We start from the raw sequence: 13,102 nt of genomic DNA, 5'->3' as shown, positions 1-13,102 counted from the left end.
GTGGACACAAGATGGCCACCACAAGATGGCCAGCAAGGGAGGGCAGTTGGGGGCGATCAAGCCTGCAGGGGAGGGCAGTTAGGGGTGACCAAGCCGGCAGAGGAGGGAAGTTGGGGGCGACCAGGCCTGCAGGGAAAGGCAGTTGGGAGGGACCCAGGCCTGCAGGGGAGAGCAGTTGGGGGGGACCAGGCCTGCAGGGGAAGGCAGTTAAGGGTGACCAGGCCTGCAGGGGAGGGCAGTTGGGGGGGGACCCAGGCCTGCAGGGAGAGCAGTTGGGGGAGACCAGGCCTGCAGGGGAGGGCAGTTAGGGGTGACCAGGCCTGCAGGGGAGGGCAGTTAGGGGCAAACAGGCTGGCAGGGGAGCAGTTAGGCATCAATCAGGCTGTCAGGCAGAAGTGGTTAGGGGCAATCAGGAAGGCAGGCAGGCGAGCAGTTGGGAGCCAGCAGTCCTGAGCCAGCAGTCCTGGATTGTGAGAGGGATATCCGACTGCCCGTTTAGGCCCGATCCCGGTGGGCAGTCGGATGTCCCTCGAGGGGTCCCAGATTGGAGAAGGTGCAGGCTGGGCTGAGGGATACCCCCCTCCCCTGTGCACAAATTTCGTGTACCGTGCCTCTAGCGCGCATATATATATATATATATATATATATATATATATATATATATACACACACACACACACACACACACACACACACACACACATACACACACACACACACATATATATATTTAGAAAGAGAGCGTGTGTGAAACAACGTGAGAGAGACACATCGATTGGTTGCCTCCCGCACTCACCCTGACCAGGGGCTGGGGATTGAACCTTCAACCCTGGTACATGCCCTTGACCAGGAATTGAACCCATGACCCTCTGGTGCATGGGACAACATAGCAGTAGAGAACATGATTCAACCTGTGGAAAAGTCAGCATGGCATATAAGAATGGTAAAAAAGAATATGGAAGTTTAAGTCTAACTATATTATTAACTAGCACTATATATTTGTGACTCAGTTTCCTGATTTGTAAAGTGAAGAGATTAATCACTTTAAATTCTATGATTTTCTGTGTGAACGTAATGACAAGCTACTCTATGCCAGATTTATACTATTTCCAAATCTACTATAGAAGGCTTCTAGTTTTGAGAACATGGAACAGTTTATTCTTGTATTATTTATTAACTAGAGGCCCAGTGCACGAATTTGTGCACGGTGGGGTCCAGCCGGCCCGGCCCCAATCGGGGTGTATCGGGGCCAGACCTGTTGGGAGGAGGAGACAGTGGGAGGTTGGCCAGCTGGCCCACTCTGATCAGGGGCCCATCAAGGCTGGGCCAGCTGGGGGGAGGAGCCATGGGCAATTGGCCAGAAGGCCCTGCTCCCGATTGGTTGGGGGAGGCCAACTGGGGGTGGGGCCAGCTGTGGGGAGGGACTGTGAGTAGTGGGCTGGCCGGCCCTGCCCCTGAATGGGGTGGGGTTAATCGGGGGTTAGAGGCTGGGGAAGGGGCCATGGAAGGTTGGCCGGCCAGCCCCACCCCTGATTGGTATGTGGGGGGCAATCAGGGGTGGAGCTGGCTAGGGGGAGTGGCTGCAGGCTGATTGGGGTGGGGCTGGCCATGGGGAGGGGCTGTGGGCAGTGGGCTGGCCGGCCCTGCCCCCGAATGTGGTGGGGGGGCCAATCGGGGGGCCAGTGGCCTGGGGGAGGGGCCATGGGTGGTTGGCCAGCCAGCCCTGCCCCTGATTGGGGTTGAGGGGGGCAATTGGGGTGGGGCTGGCTGGGGCGGGGGCTGCAGGCCGATCAGGGTGGTGGGGGTCCATGGGGGGCAGGGCTGGCCAGGGGGAAGGGCCGTGGGGGGGTTGGCCAGCCACCCCACCCTCGATTAGGGTGGGAGAGGCCAATCAGGGGTGGGGCCAGCTGGGGGGAAAGGCCGCTGGAGGTTGGCCAGCTGGCCCCACCCCTGATTGGGCCAGTTTGCTGGCCACAGTGGGCATCATAGCAACTAGTTGTTCCTGTTGTTATGGTGTTCTGATCACTGGCTTTTTATATATATAGGTTATTGTATTATTTTCCATACAAACAACTGTAAACCTACTTTTGCCCCACCCTGTATTGTACTCAATTGTTTTCACATAACTTAAAATTGCTGCAGCTTTACACTACACAAGTGACTTAAATTTGAAATTTAGAAATGAATACATTTTTTTCTGTCACTTTATGTGATTCTACCTACTTAAGACATGAGATGTATTTTATTCCTTCATAAGGGTATAATTTTAAAGATCAAGAATTTTACCAAAGTCAAATTATAAATCTCACTAAATAATCAGCTAACTAAATTACCTAACCTTTTAAAAAGTTTTTATTAGGATAAAAATAAAACCTTAAGTGTTTTAAAATTTCCAACCTCTAGTTCTTATTCAGACTAGTCCCTAAATGCACAATCTTTTTTTAAATAATCCTCACCCAAGGATATGTTTATTGACTTTTAGAGAGAGAGGAAGTGGAAGGCGGGGAGAGAAACATCGATCAGTTGCCTACTATATGTGCCCTGACATTTTCCATGTTACATCAAATCTATCTTTTTTATTGGCTGCATAATATCCCATTGAGTTGATGTACTACGGTATTTTTAACTCTTCCTCTACTGTTAATTAGATTGAGTCCAATTTACTGAACTATGCACAATGTGACAATGAACATCCTTATATACAACCTTTCCTTTTTTTGGATTATTTTCTTAGGATAATAATATGGATAAAAGGATATTTACATTTACAGTTTTCTAAATGTCTTGCAAAAGAGTATATCATTATATCCTGCTACCCATGTAAATATAGCACCTTCATATTTTACCAGCAAAAATATTAATAGGTATAAAATGGTACTTACCACAGTTTTCATATTCATGTTTTATTATAAATACTGATATTCCATACAACTTATTCATTTATTGTATCTCTTGTATTTTATTTGTTCATTTACTTATTGATGCCTTGGTATATTTTTAATCAATTTTTTGAACAGCCATTTTATAAAACCTAGAGTCACTTTTTCTTTCTTTCATATTTTTTACTTACCTGTTTTTAAGATGTGCCTCCAGATCACAGCGCTGCATTACATCTTGGCACACTGAAGAAAAAGGACATGCAACTAATAATTTGTCCAGAAGTTTATGAACTAGAATACTAGACTTCTTACACAACTTAAAGTGAAGTCTTTTTCGGTCCAATGGACAGAAATCTTTCTCCTGTAAGAAGTTTCTGAGGCACTTGCAGCAGAATGTGTGTCCACAGGGGGTGTCTAATGGCTGCAATAGAGGCTGAAGGCAAATATGGCAGACCAGGTCATCATCCACTTCATTCTGGTAATTATACAAGTGATTTTCTCTTGTCCAGTGCTGCTGACCACATTCAAAACACAGAGGATTGAAGGACGAGGAGGTATGTTCCACCGATACCATCTCATCACTTGTTGTTCCCATTTTGAGTCAACTGAAGCAGTTTCTGTATCTTCATACATTAGATTTCTACTTCCACTTCAGGTCTGGTTTCCTTTAACAGATAGTGATGTATTTGACTAGAACCAACCGTTTCTAGATTAACAAAACAAACAAAGAAAAAGTAATTAATATCCATCAAGAGAGGCTAAAAGTATTAATATAATATTACCAGTTAACTTCTTTTTTAGTAAAATATTAAAATTTAGGTCATGTTGGACTTAGAGTAAAGATGGTAAAGTAGAATGTCAACTGTAATTGAAAAATATTATAAATTTTCAAAAATAGTAAAAAATATTAAAAAGAAATCAGTAAAATTTAGAACAGGTAACAAATTAGTCATGAAACATAAAAATGAAATTAATTTGCTAGTTGGGTAAGAATGAAAGAATGAATTACACTGCCAAGTTCTCAGTAAAAAAAAAAAAATTGTGATTAAAAGCAAAGATGTCATATACTATATGATGTGGCATAAGAAACAATTTGTTTTATTTACTAACTGAAATCCACAACTACCTCACTGCTCAATGATTGTTTTAAAGCCCATTAATCTACAGAATATGTATAACTTGAGGTATACTATGTAATACATTTGCACTGGCAATCCCAATCGTGGTTCTTTGCTTCTGACTGATTTTATGCATTTATAAGACTATATCAAAGATTCCATCTCTGAAATGTAGTTTCAAAGATAATTCAGTGTATGTTTAATAAATGGCCTTTGCTCCACAACTATGTTTGGGGAGAAATGGATTTCAAAATATGTAAGATTTGAATATTCTCTTTATATATAACATAGATTAAACAAAGATAAATCTTCATAGCATATATAAACTATGCAACCTTCATAAAATACAATGCTATTTAATGCCATTAAAAAAACACCCTGCTGATTTTCAATTAAACAGATAAGACACATTATAAATTTAAATTCCACCTCACATTATTCAATTATTCCATTTGTCCTGGCTTGCTCAGAGTAGCAGCAGTGTGTGTGTGTGTATTTATATGTGTGTGTGCACGCGTGCACCCACACACATTCCCTCCAACACAATACTCTTAAAACAGCCTACCCCAATTTTGTATAGGCTCCCCTTAGGTAAAGTTTCCAGATTCCTGCCACTGGAGCACCAGGGGTTAAAAAGTTAACTCTAAAGGCAGCAGATGTTTCTATTCATTTTTCTGTACATATTTACAGTGTCTAGTATGTGCCAAACACTGGACAAGGGCAGAGAGGTAGGGAGAGGACAGTTAAGTAAACCCACTATTAAAATTCAATGTAATAAGTACTCTGAGAATGTTATGCACAGGATGCTGTGTCGATATAGAGAAAGGGGAGGAGGACTGGCATCTAATTTAGTTTAGCTTTGATGCTGGAAATACTTTCAAAAGGAGAAAAATACCAACTGCTGGGTTTTGACAGGAAGCATTAACCCAAGAGAAAAAATGGACAAGGGCATCTCAATGCTAAATCACAGGAGCTTGAGAGTGCACATACATTCAGGGAATATGGAGCAGATCAAGACCTCTGAGGCAAAGAGCATGTACTTGGGGCAGAGTAATTATAAGACTCAGCGTCCCTGTTCCAAGAACAAAAAGAGTAGGACACCAAGTTAAAGACTCTAACATGTTTCAATAATAAAATTCTCCTCCAACCATCTATACTAATAAAAGGGTAATAAGCTAATTAGACTGGGTTGACCAGACATCTTCCGGACATCCGACTTCCTTCTGGACAAAGCCACGGTGGCGGGGGCCAAGGCAGAGTTGGTTAGGGGCGATCAGGCCAGCAGGGGAGCAGGCAGTTAGGGGCGAGATCAGGCCAGTGCGGGGGAGCAACCAGTTAGGGGGATGATCAGGCTGGCATGGGGGAGCAAGCAGTTAGGGACGCGATTAGGCTGGCAGGGGAGAGCAGTTAGGGGGTGACTGGGTCAGCAGGGGAGGGCAGTTGGGGGCGATCGGGCCGGCAGGGGAGGGCAGTTGGGGGCGATCGGGCCGGCAGGGGAGGGCAGTTGGGGGCGATCGGACCGGCAGGGGAAGGCAGTTGGGGGCGATTGGGCTGGCAGGGGAGGGCAGTTGGGGGCGATCGGGCCAGCTGGGGAGGGCAGTTGGGGGTGATCGGGCCAGCAGGCAGAGGCAGTTAGGGGTGATCAGGCAGGCAGGCAGGTGAGCGAGCCAGCTGCCCCAGATTGTGACAGGGATGTCCCCCAAAAGGTCCCAGATTGCAAGAGGGTGCAGACCGGGCTGAGGGACTCCCCTCTCCCTTGTGCACGAATTTTGTGCACTGGGCCTCTAGTGTATATGTATATTTTGCTATTTTACTTATCTGACATATTTATTAGAAAAACAAATTAACATTTTAACAGATTTATTAAGAACTGCCATGAATTATGAAGGGGTGGGACAGGGTTCAGATGGGATGGCTGACTTCAGATAAATTGCATGTTTTTTAAAAACTACTTAATATCTATATATATATAAACCTAAGTGACCGAACTACCAAATGACCAGTTGACCAGTCGCTATGAGCTCACTGACCACCAGAAGCAAGATGCTCAATGCAGGAGCTGATGCCTGCTGGTCAGTGCACTCCCACAGCCAACCTCCCGAGGCCAGCCAACCTCCTGCAGCCCTTCCCCCCAGCCGGCTGCCCTGATCACTGGCCAGGCCGAGGGACCCCACCCATGAACGAATTCATGCACCGGGCCTCTAGTAATATCAATAAGTGCAGCCTGTGATCTAAACTCCTGCCAACATGAAGAGAGCAGACACTCCTTGTATTTTATAACCCATGAGACTTCTTCTTTACCATCTGAGCACTGTTAACTTTTTAAACGTCAGTACAAAGTATGTGAGATTCAGGACAGAAATATCATTTATCTCAGGCAGACTATTGCTTCAACCCAGGTATTTAACACAGAAGGTTTACAGACATTTGTTTTCTACTCAATTAGCAAGAAACTTCATATATCCTTTGCTCTTCTTTGTTTGTGACAGTGATTATTCTAATTTTTCTTTTCCTCAAGAAAATATACTGTGATTCTAGCCTCCCACATAATGACTAAGAAAGCATTTCTCTTAAGACTATTATGATTTAGCTATTTTTTAAGTCTTTAAATAATTTAGTTTTTAAGTCTTTAAATAATTTAGTTATTTGATTAGTTTCATTTTATCACAAAATCTTTTCAAGAGGAAAAAGAATATGGTCCCATTTGTAATATCGAATGACAACTGCATGATCTCCAACCCTGAAATACCTCTTTTACCCCAAAATAAACATTAAATGAAAAATTATCATGGGTAGATTGCTAACATGTGCATATGAATATTGATTCAAGGCTTGTGAGACCACATAGGATAAGTAGTTTAGCACATACCCTGGTGGCTCAGCCAGTCTGTGAGGATTTAAATCATCCCTCTGTCACTTACTAGCTTTGTGACCTTATTAAATTTGTTTCTTTCTCATCTGTGAAATGGGCATAATAATAAATATGCATGTGTGTGCCCAACACATAATATGTACGTACTATATAAGTGTTAGCTATTGTTACTCTTATTAAAGATAAAGAAACAAAAGTTTAGACAGATTTTCATTTGCCCAAGTCATCTATATACAGTAGGTCCTCAGGTTACATCGGAGATCCATTCCTATGGCGCAATGTAACGCGATTTTTGCCATAAGTTGGAACCCACCTACATAAGCACCTACGTCACTCACATGGAGCACATATGCAGCAGTAATGAAGTGAAACAGTAAAAAAAAATTAAAGAAAGATAATTCTTGACCTTTACTGTGGTAAATAAATAATAAAAAACATAAAGCACATATGTACATACATCGAAATGATGGAACTTTTTTTTTTTTATAAATAAATGGGAGATGGAGACATAACCATGAAATGACATACGTTGAGTCTGACGTAACCCGAGGACTGCCTGTATATAAAAGCCTAAGTGACCATTTGACCAGCCAGTAGCTCTGACGCGCACTGACCACCAGGGGGCAGACACTCAATGCAGGAGTGGAAACCACAGGCATGAAAACATGGAACAGACTGATGAATCTCAGAGAAAAGGGTGGGGGAGAGGGCAGGAAGAGATTAACCAAAGATCTTATATGCATATTAGAGGCCCGGTGCACAGACTCGTGCACTGGTGGGGTCCCTCGGTCTGGCCTGTGGGGATCGGGCTGAAACTGACTCTCTGACATCCCCCGAGGGGACCCTGGATTGCGAGACGGCGCAGGCCAGGCCGAGGGACCCCACTGGTGCACAAATCCATGCACCAGGCCTCTAGGAAAATTTATAATTACTTAGTAAGAGAAAAGGAAGATAAATCCAGTCCTTTCTTGCTTCAAAATAACCCGATAGTAAATTAAGTAATTATAGGAACAAGGTAAGGTATTTTATGAAAGCCTGGGTGTGTGAGTTTTGTTAAGTACAAAAGTAGCCTGACCCTGGTTTTCCAATCCCCAGTCCCACCCCTCTATTCCCAATCCAGGCAGATACTTTTATTTCCAATTTCTGTGCAAGTCCACAGTAATACCTTATACTACTTTTCACACTTTAGTCCCTCTTTAAGAGCTGGACATGGCACAGGGAGAAACTCAATAAATGCTGAATGACCAAGTGTGTGATGATATGCTTGCTCTCTCTTGGTAAATTTAGGTGACCAGAAATATATCCATGTAAATAGAAGGATTTGACCATGTTTGTATAATTTTGATTTCAGATATTCTATGTGCACAATTAGAATTATTAAAATACAAGTTAAGTAAATAATAGGCTGAAATATTTTTCAAAATATAAAATGTATCATAGTGTGTATCGAAGTGTCAGAGATGTAGATAACTAAAATGTATATGAAAATCTTCCTCCTGTCAGAGTCTGGGGCGTGCCACGGGACCCAGAGTCAAGTCCTCGCCCACCTGCAGTGCCTCAAAATCACGCAAGATCCAGACCTGGCTGGCCCCACCCTTGTCAAGCCCCACTGGGCAGGGGGTGTAGCCTCAGGTCCCCCGGCCCAGTGCCGGGGCATGCGGCCTGAGGTCCCCCGGCCTGGTGCAGGGGTGGGGGGGGTGCGGCCTGAGGTCCCCTGGCCCAGTGCCGGGGTGGGGGGCGCAGCCTCAGGTCCCCCGATGCCAAGGTGGGGGGTGTGGCCTGAGGTCCCCTGTCAAGCCCTGCCAGGCGGGGGCGTGGCCTCAGCTCCCTGGCCTGGCGCTGGGGCTGGGGATGCGGTTTCAGGTCCTCTGGCCTGGTGCCAGGGTGGGGGTTGCAGCCTGAGGTCCCCCGTCAAGCCCTGCTGGGTGGGGTGTGCAGCCTGTGGTCCCCTGGCCTGGCACTGGGCCGGGGGGCACAGCCTTAGGTCCCCTGCCCCGGCCCAGTGCCACGCAGCCTTAGGTCCCTGCTGAGTCTGGGGCACGCCATGGGACCCAGAGTCAAGTCCTTGCCCACCCGCAGCACCTCAAAATCACGCAAGACCCAGACCCAGCCGGCCCCACCCTTGTCAAGCCCTGCTGGGTAGGGGGCGCAGCCTCAGGGCCCCCGTCAATGCTCGTTAATGCTTCTTACGGGAACTTGGCCTCCGCTGTGGGTGCAGCCATCTAATGCTACGGAAACACAACCCCCCACTGCCTGCACTGTGGGCGCCGCCATCTTTGTGACTGCGTGATGGTCAATTTGCATATTCCCTCTTTATTAGATAGTATTCTTGAAATGACAATGCAGTTAACTTAGTTAGTTAAATGTTAAACTATCCATTTGTTAATGAAATAAACTCATCACATTTTTATGAAAACATAACTTTTTTTCAAAATAAAAAATAGAAGAAAGGTATTGTTTTATATTTTTGCAAATCTGAAGTCTCAAATCTGTTTTTGTTTTCAATCTGTTGTGAGATCACATGTCAGGTACCTCTAAAAAACTCTACTCATGAGAGAATGAGAGTAAAAACGGCAGATAACAACTTAGGAAAACAGTTTTGACTTTGTGGAGCCAATGAAAGATTATAGGGGGTCCTGAGTCACACTTTGAGAACAACTGGTACAGAAAACTAAGAAATAATGAAATAACCAACACTACTTAAAAAAAACAACCAAAATTGAAAAAGGCAAACTATTGAGATGAACCCACACTGGAAGAATCTGTCTTTCCTGGAGTAAAGTTCTCTCCCCAGAGGCTTTTCCTATGGGAAGAAGCATGTCTGGATATTTAGCTGTATAGAAATATTTTCCTTATTATATGAGAGCCTTATAGAAGTTCTATTCTTAAATCAAAACTATTTCCTATTGTATGTCAATAGCAAAACTATCAAAAATCAGTTTCCAAAAATTCCATATTTATAATGTATAACTAGTGGCCCGGTGCATGAAATTCGTACACATTAAAAGGGGGACCCAGAATCAAGTCCCTGTCCACCCACATGTGCCTCAAAATCGCATGAGATCCAGACCTGGCCGCCCGCCCCCCCCACACTGGGCTAGATCCAGACCCAGTCAGTCCCACCCTTGTGAAGCCCTGCCAGGCAGGGGGCATAGCCTCAGGTCCCGTGGCCTGGCACCAGGATGGGGGGTGTGGCCTGAGGTCCCCCAGATGGGGCGGGGGGCATGCCTTGAGGTCCCCCGTCAAGCCCTGCCAGGTGGGGGACACGGCCTGAGATCCCCTGTCAAGTCCTGCTGGGAGGGGGCACAGCCTCAGGTCACCCATCAAGTCCCGCTGGGCGGGGGGCATGGCCTGAGTTCCCCCGACCCAGCACTGGGGGTGCACCTTGAGGTCCCCTGTCAAGCCCCGCCGGGTGGGGAGCACAGCCTGAGGTCCCCTCTCAAGCCCCGCCAGGCAGCGGGGCGCAGGCTCAGGGCCCCTGGCCCAGTGCTGGGCTGGGGGGAGCAGCCTGAGGTCCCCTAGCCCAGCACCAGGACGGGAAGCCCACTTGAGGTCCCCCATCAAGCCCCGCCGAGCGGTGGGGGGCGGGGGTGGCCTCAGGTCCCTTGGCCCGGCGCCAGGGCAGGGGTTGTGGCCTGAGGTCCCCGGCCTGATGCCAAGGCAGGAGGCACCGCCTGAGGTTCCCCAGCCTGACACCAGGGCGGGGGGCAGGGCCTGAGGTCCCCTGTCAAGCCCTGCAGGGTGGGGGAGGGCGTAGCCTCAGGTCCCTGCTGATTGCTTGTTAAGGCTCTTTAAGGGAACTTGGCCTCAGCTGTGGGTGCAGCCATCTTTGTGACGGAGTGATGGTCAATTTGTATATTACCTCTTTATTGTATAGGATTCTTTCATTTTCTACATAATATTATAATTGAGCACACTTAGCTATTTATTTCCTGCACATTTTAGCAAGTAAAAATATTTGAAAACCATTTAAAAATTCTTAAGAGCTACTTGTAGTTGATGTACCCAATTTAATAAGTAGGAAATTGGTAAGTTACAAAAAAAATGCTGCCCTAACTGGTTTGGCTCAGTGGATAGAGCGTCAGCTTGTGGACTGAAGGGTTCCGGGTTCGATTCCGGTCAAGGACACATGCCTGGGTTGTGGGCTCGATCCCAAGTGGGGGACTTGCAGGAGACAGCCGATCCATGATTCTCTCTCATCACTGATGTTTCTATCTCTCCCTCTTCCTTCCTCTCTGAAATCAATAAAAAAAAAAAAAAAAAAAAAAAAGGAAAAAATGCTAGAGCTATGAGACTTAGACTCTGAGTTCTATACCAGCTGGGTAACGAGGTCACTTCAGAACTCAATTCTTTCATTCACCACATGTCTATCCAATATTTACTATGTGCTAGTACATTATATATATTCTGCCGCCTTAGCTTATAAACTACCAACTGTGCTTAAATAGTAATTGACCACACACACACACACACACACACACAGAGTTTAAATCTAGTTCTCCAATGCTTATAATTCTGTATCTTTTTATACACAATAAAATACTTACTGCTGGGTCATATTTACTGCTTTAGTCTCAACATCTGTTAGGTGTTATTTTGATAACTTTAATAATCTGTTAAATATTCTATAAAAAAAGGACGTTAAATTGTAGCTAGCAGAGAATTTACAAATTTCAAACATAATACTAACGTTATATTTTTTAAAATTATATTAAATTGTTAATTAGGAGTAATTTAAAAACAGAACTGATATAAAACTATTTTAAAAAGAAAATATGTCATATGAAAGCTAAACATTTCTATATAGCTAACTATTCTGCCAATAAGAAAAGAGCTCATCATCCGGCAAGCGTGATTCAGTGGTTGAGCATCAACCTATGAACCAGGAGGTCATGGTTCAATTCCAGATCAGGGCACAAGCCCGGGTTACGGGCTTCATCCCCAGTGTGGGGTGTGCAGGAGGCATCTGATCAATAATTCTCTCTCATCACTGATGTTTCTATCTCTCTTCCTGAAATCAATCAATAAAAATATTTTTTTTAAAAAAAAGAAAGAAAAAACCTCTGTGGAAGCACCTTATTCCAGGAAAGACACACCTACAGCATGAGTGCTCTTCTCAGCAGCATTCCTCACCAGCCACCTGAGTTGGGGCAATTTTAACATCTTAGAGAATGTCACATATTCATGTGTTGCACAATATGTAAAAGATGCAACATGGGTGGTGAGGGGAACTATAGTTTTTATTAGTTTGGTTTTATTGCATTTGATGTTTACATTATATTCAAAGACAAGGGTTCTGATTTTAATAAATTAAAGAATCTATCATCTTCTAAAGGATGAAATCTTTCAAGCGTTTAACTTCTTACACGATAAATTTAGGAAACATCTGTTTTCCCGTGATTGATAAATTCTTATTTTCAATCTCTAATTTCTACAATTGTGGGTCACAGTTCCTCCACTAACTCTTAATTATCCCAGGGAGTAAAGGGACTCAGAAGAGCACTAAATGCGTAGTTAGAGGCCTGGGTTCAAAATCTGGCTCTGTCACTCACTCACTAGCAATGTGACATAATGTGGCACAGCACTTAAATAGCTATAAGCTTCAATTTCCTCATGTGCAAAAGTAAAATGGTAAGATTACTGTGAAGCTAAAATTGTTACATGGCCAGGAAAACATTTTACAAGCCACAAAGCCTCATAGTACAAATTTATGACTAGATTAATGATTATAAAGGATGATGTAGATAAGAATGGACACAGACAAACTTGATTGCTGGGCGGCCCAAGCTCTTTCCACTAGACTGGTCTCAGGAGGCCTGGATTAGATTCTTACCTCTGGGACCAATAGGCAGGCCATGCAGCCCAGCACTCCACCTCTCTAGTCTTCCACTATCTTAACCTATATACTAGTGGTCCAAACTAGATAAACTCTAACGTTACTTACAAGGTCCGTGATTCTTCTTCCCTCCAAAACAGAACAAACATTTTCCCTTTACTATTATCCAGCATTGTGATTACTATAAAATGACCTCAATCCAAAGCTATTCAGGAAGGTTTCTTTGTGAGCATTTCTTTTTTGTTTTTGTTTGTTTGATCTTCACAGTACTGGACCCTCTAAATATGACGTGAAATTTTCCATTTTCACAGACAAGTGTATGTAGAAGAGAGTAGTGCTAGATATATAATTGAACATCTCTGAATTTTTATTATGGTAGTAAGACATAAGATACCAC

General features: G+C 44.3%; 1 protein-coding gene across 5 annotated transcripts in view; it reads right to left on the bottom strand.

The window, feature by feature from the left end:
- Positions 1-13,102, bottom strand: part of LNX2 (ligand of numb-protein X 2) — an 86,790-nt gene that overhangs the window by 34,717 nt on the left and 38,971 nt on the right. For all 5 annotated transcript variants that reach the window (XM_080660313.1, XM_080660311.1, XM_080660314.1 and 2 more), the window contains one exon: positions 3,071-3,585. In XM_080660313.1, coding sequence (XP_080516439.1) covers positions 3,071-3,474 — 404 coding nt within the window. In that variant the 5' untranslated portion in view covers positions 3,475-3,585. The remainder of the gene's footprint in view (positions 1-3,070; positions 3,586-13,102) is intronic.

The sequence above is a fragment of the Plecotus auritus genome, assembly GCF_963455305.1.
Source record: "Plecotus auritus genome assembly, chromosome: 3".
In the NCBI taxonomy this organism is placed as follows: Eukaryota; Metazoa; Chordata; class Mammalia; order Chiroptera; family Vespertilionidae; genus Plecotus; species Plecotus auritus.
The sequence above is the reverse complement of the archived record's forward strand: the minus strand, read 5'-3'. Positions and strand labels throughout refer to the sequence as shown.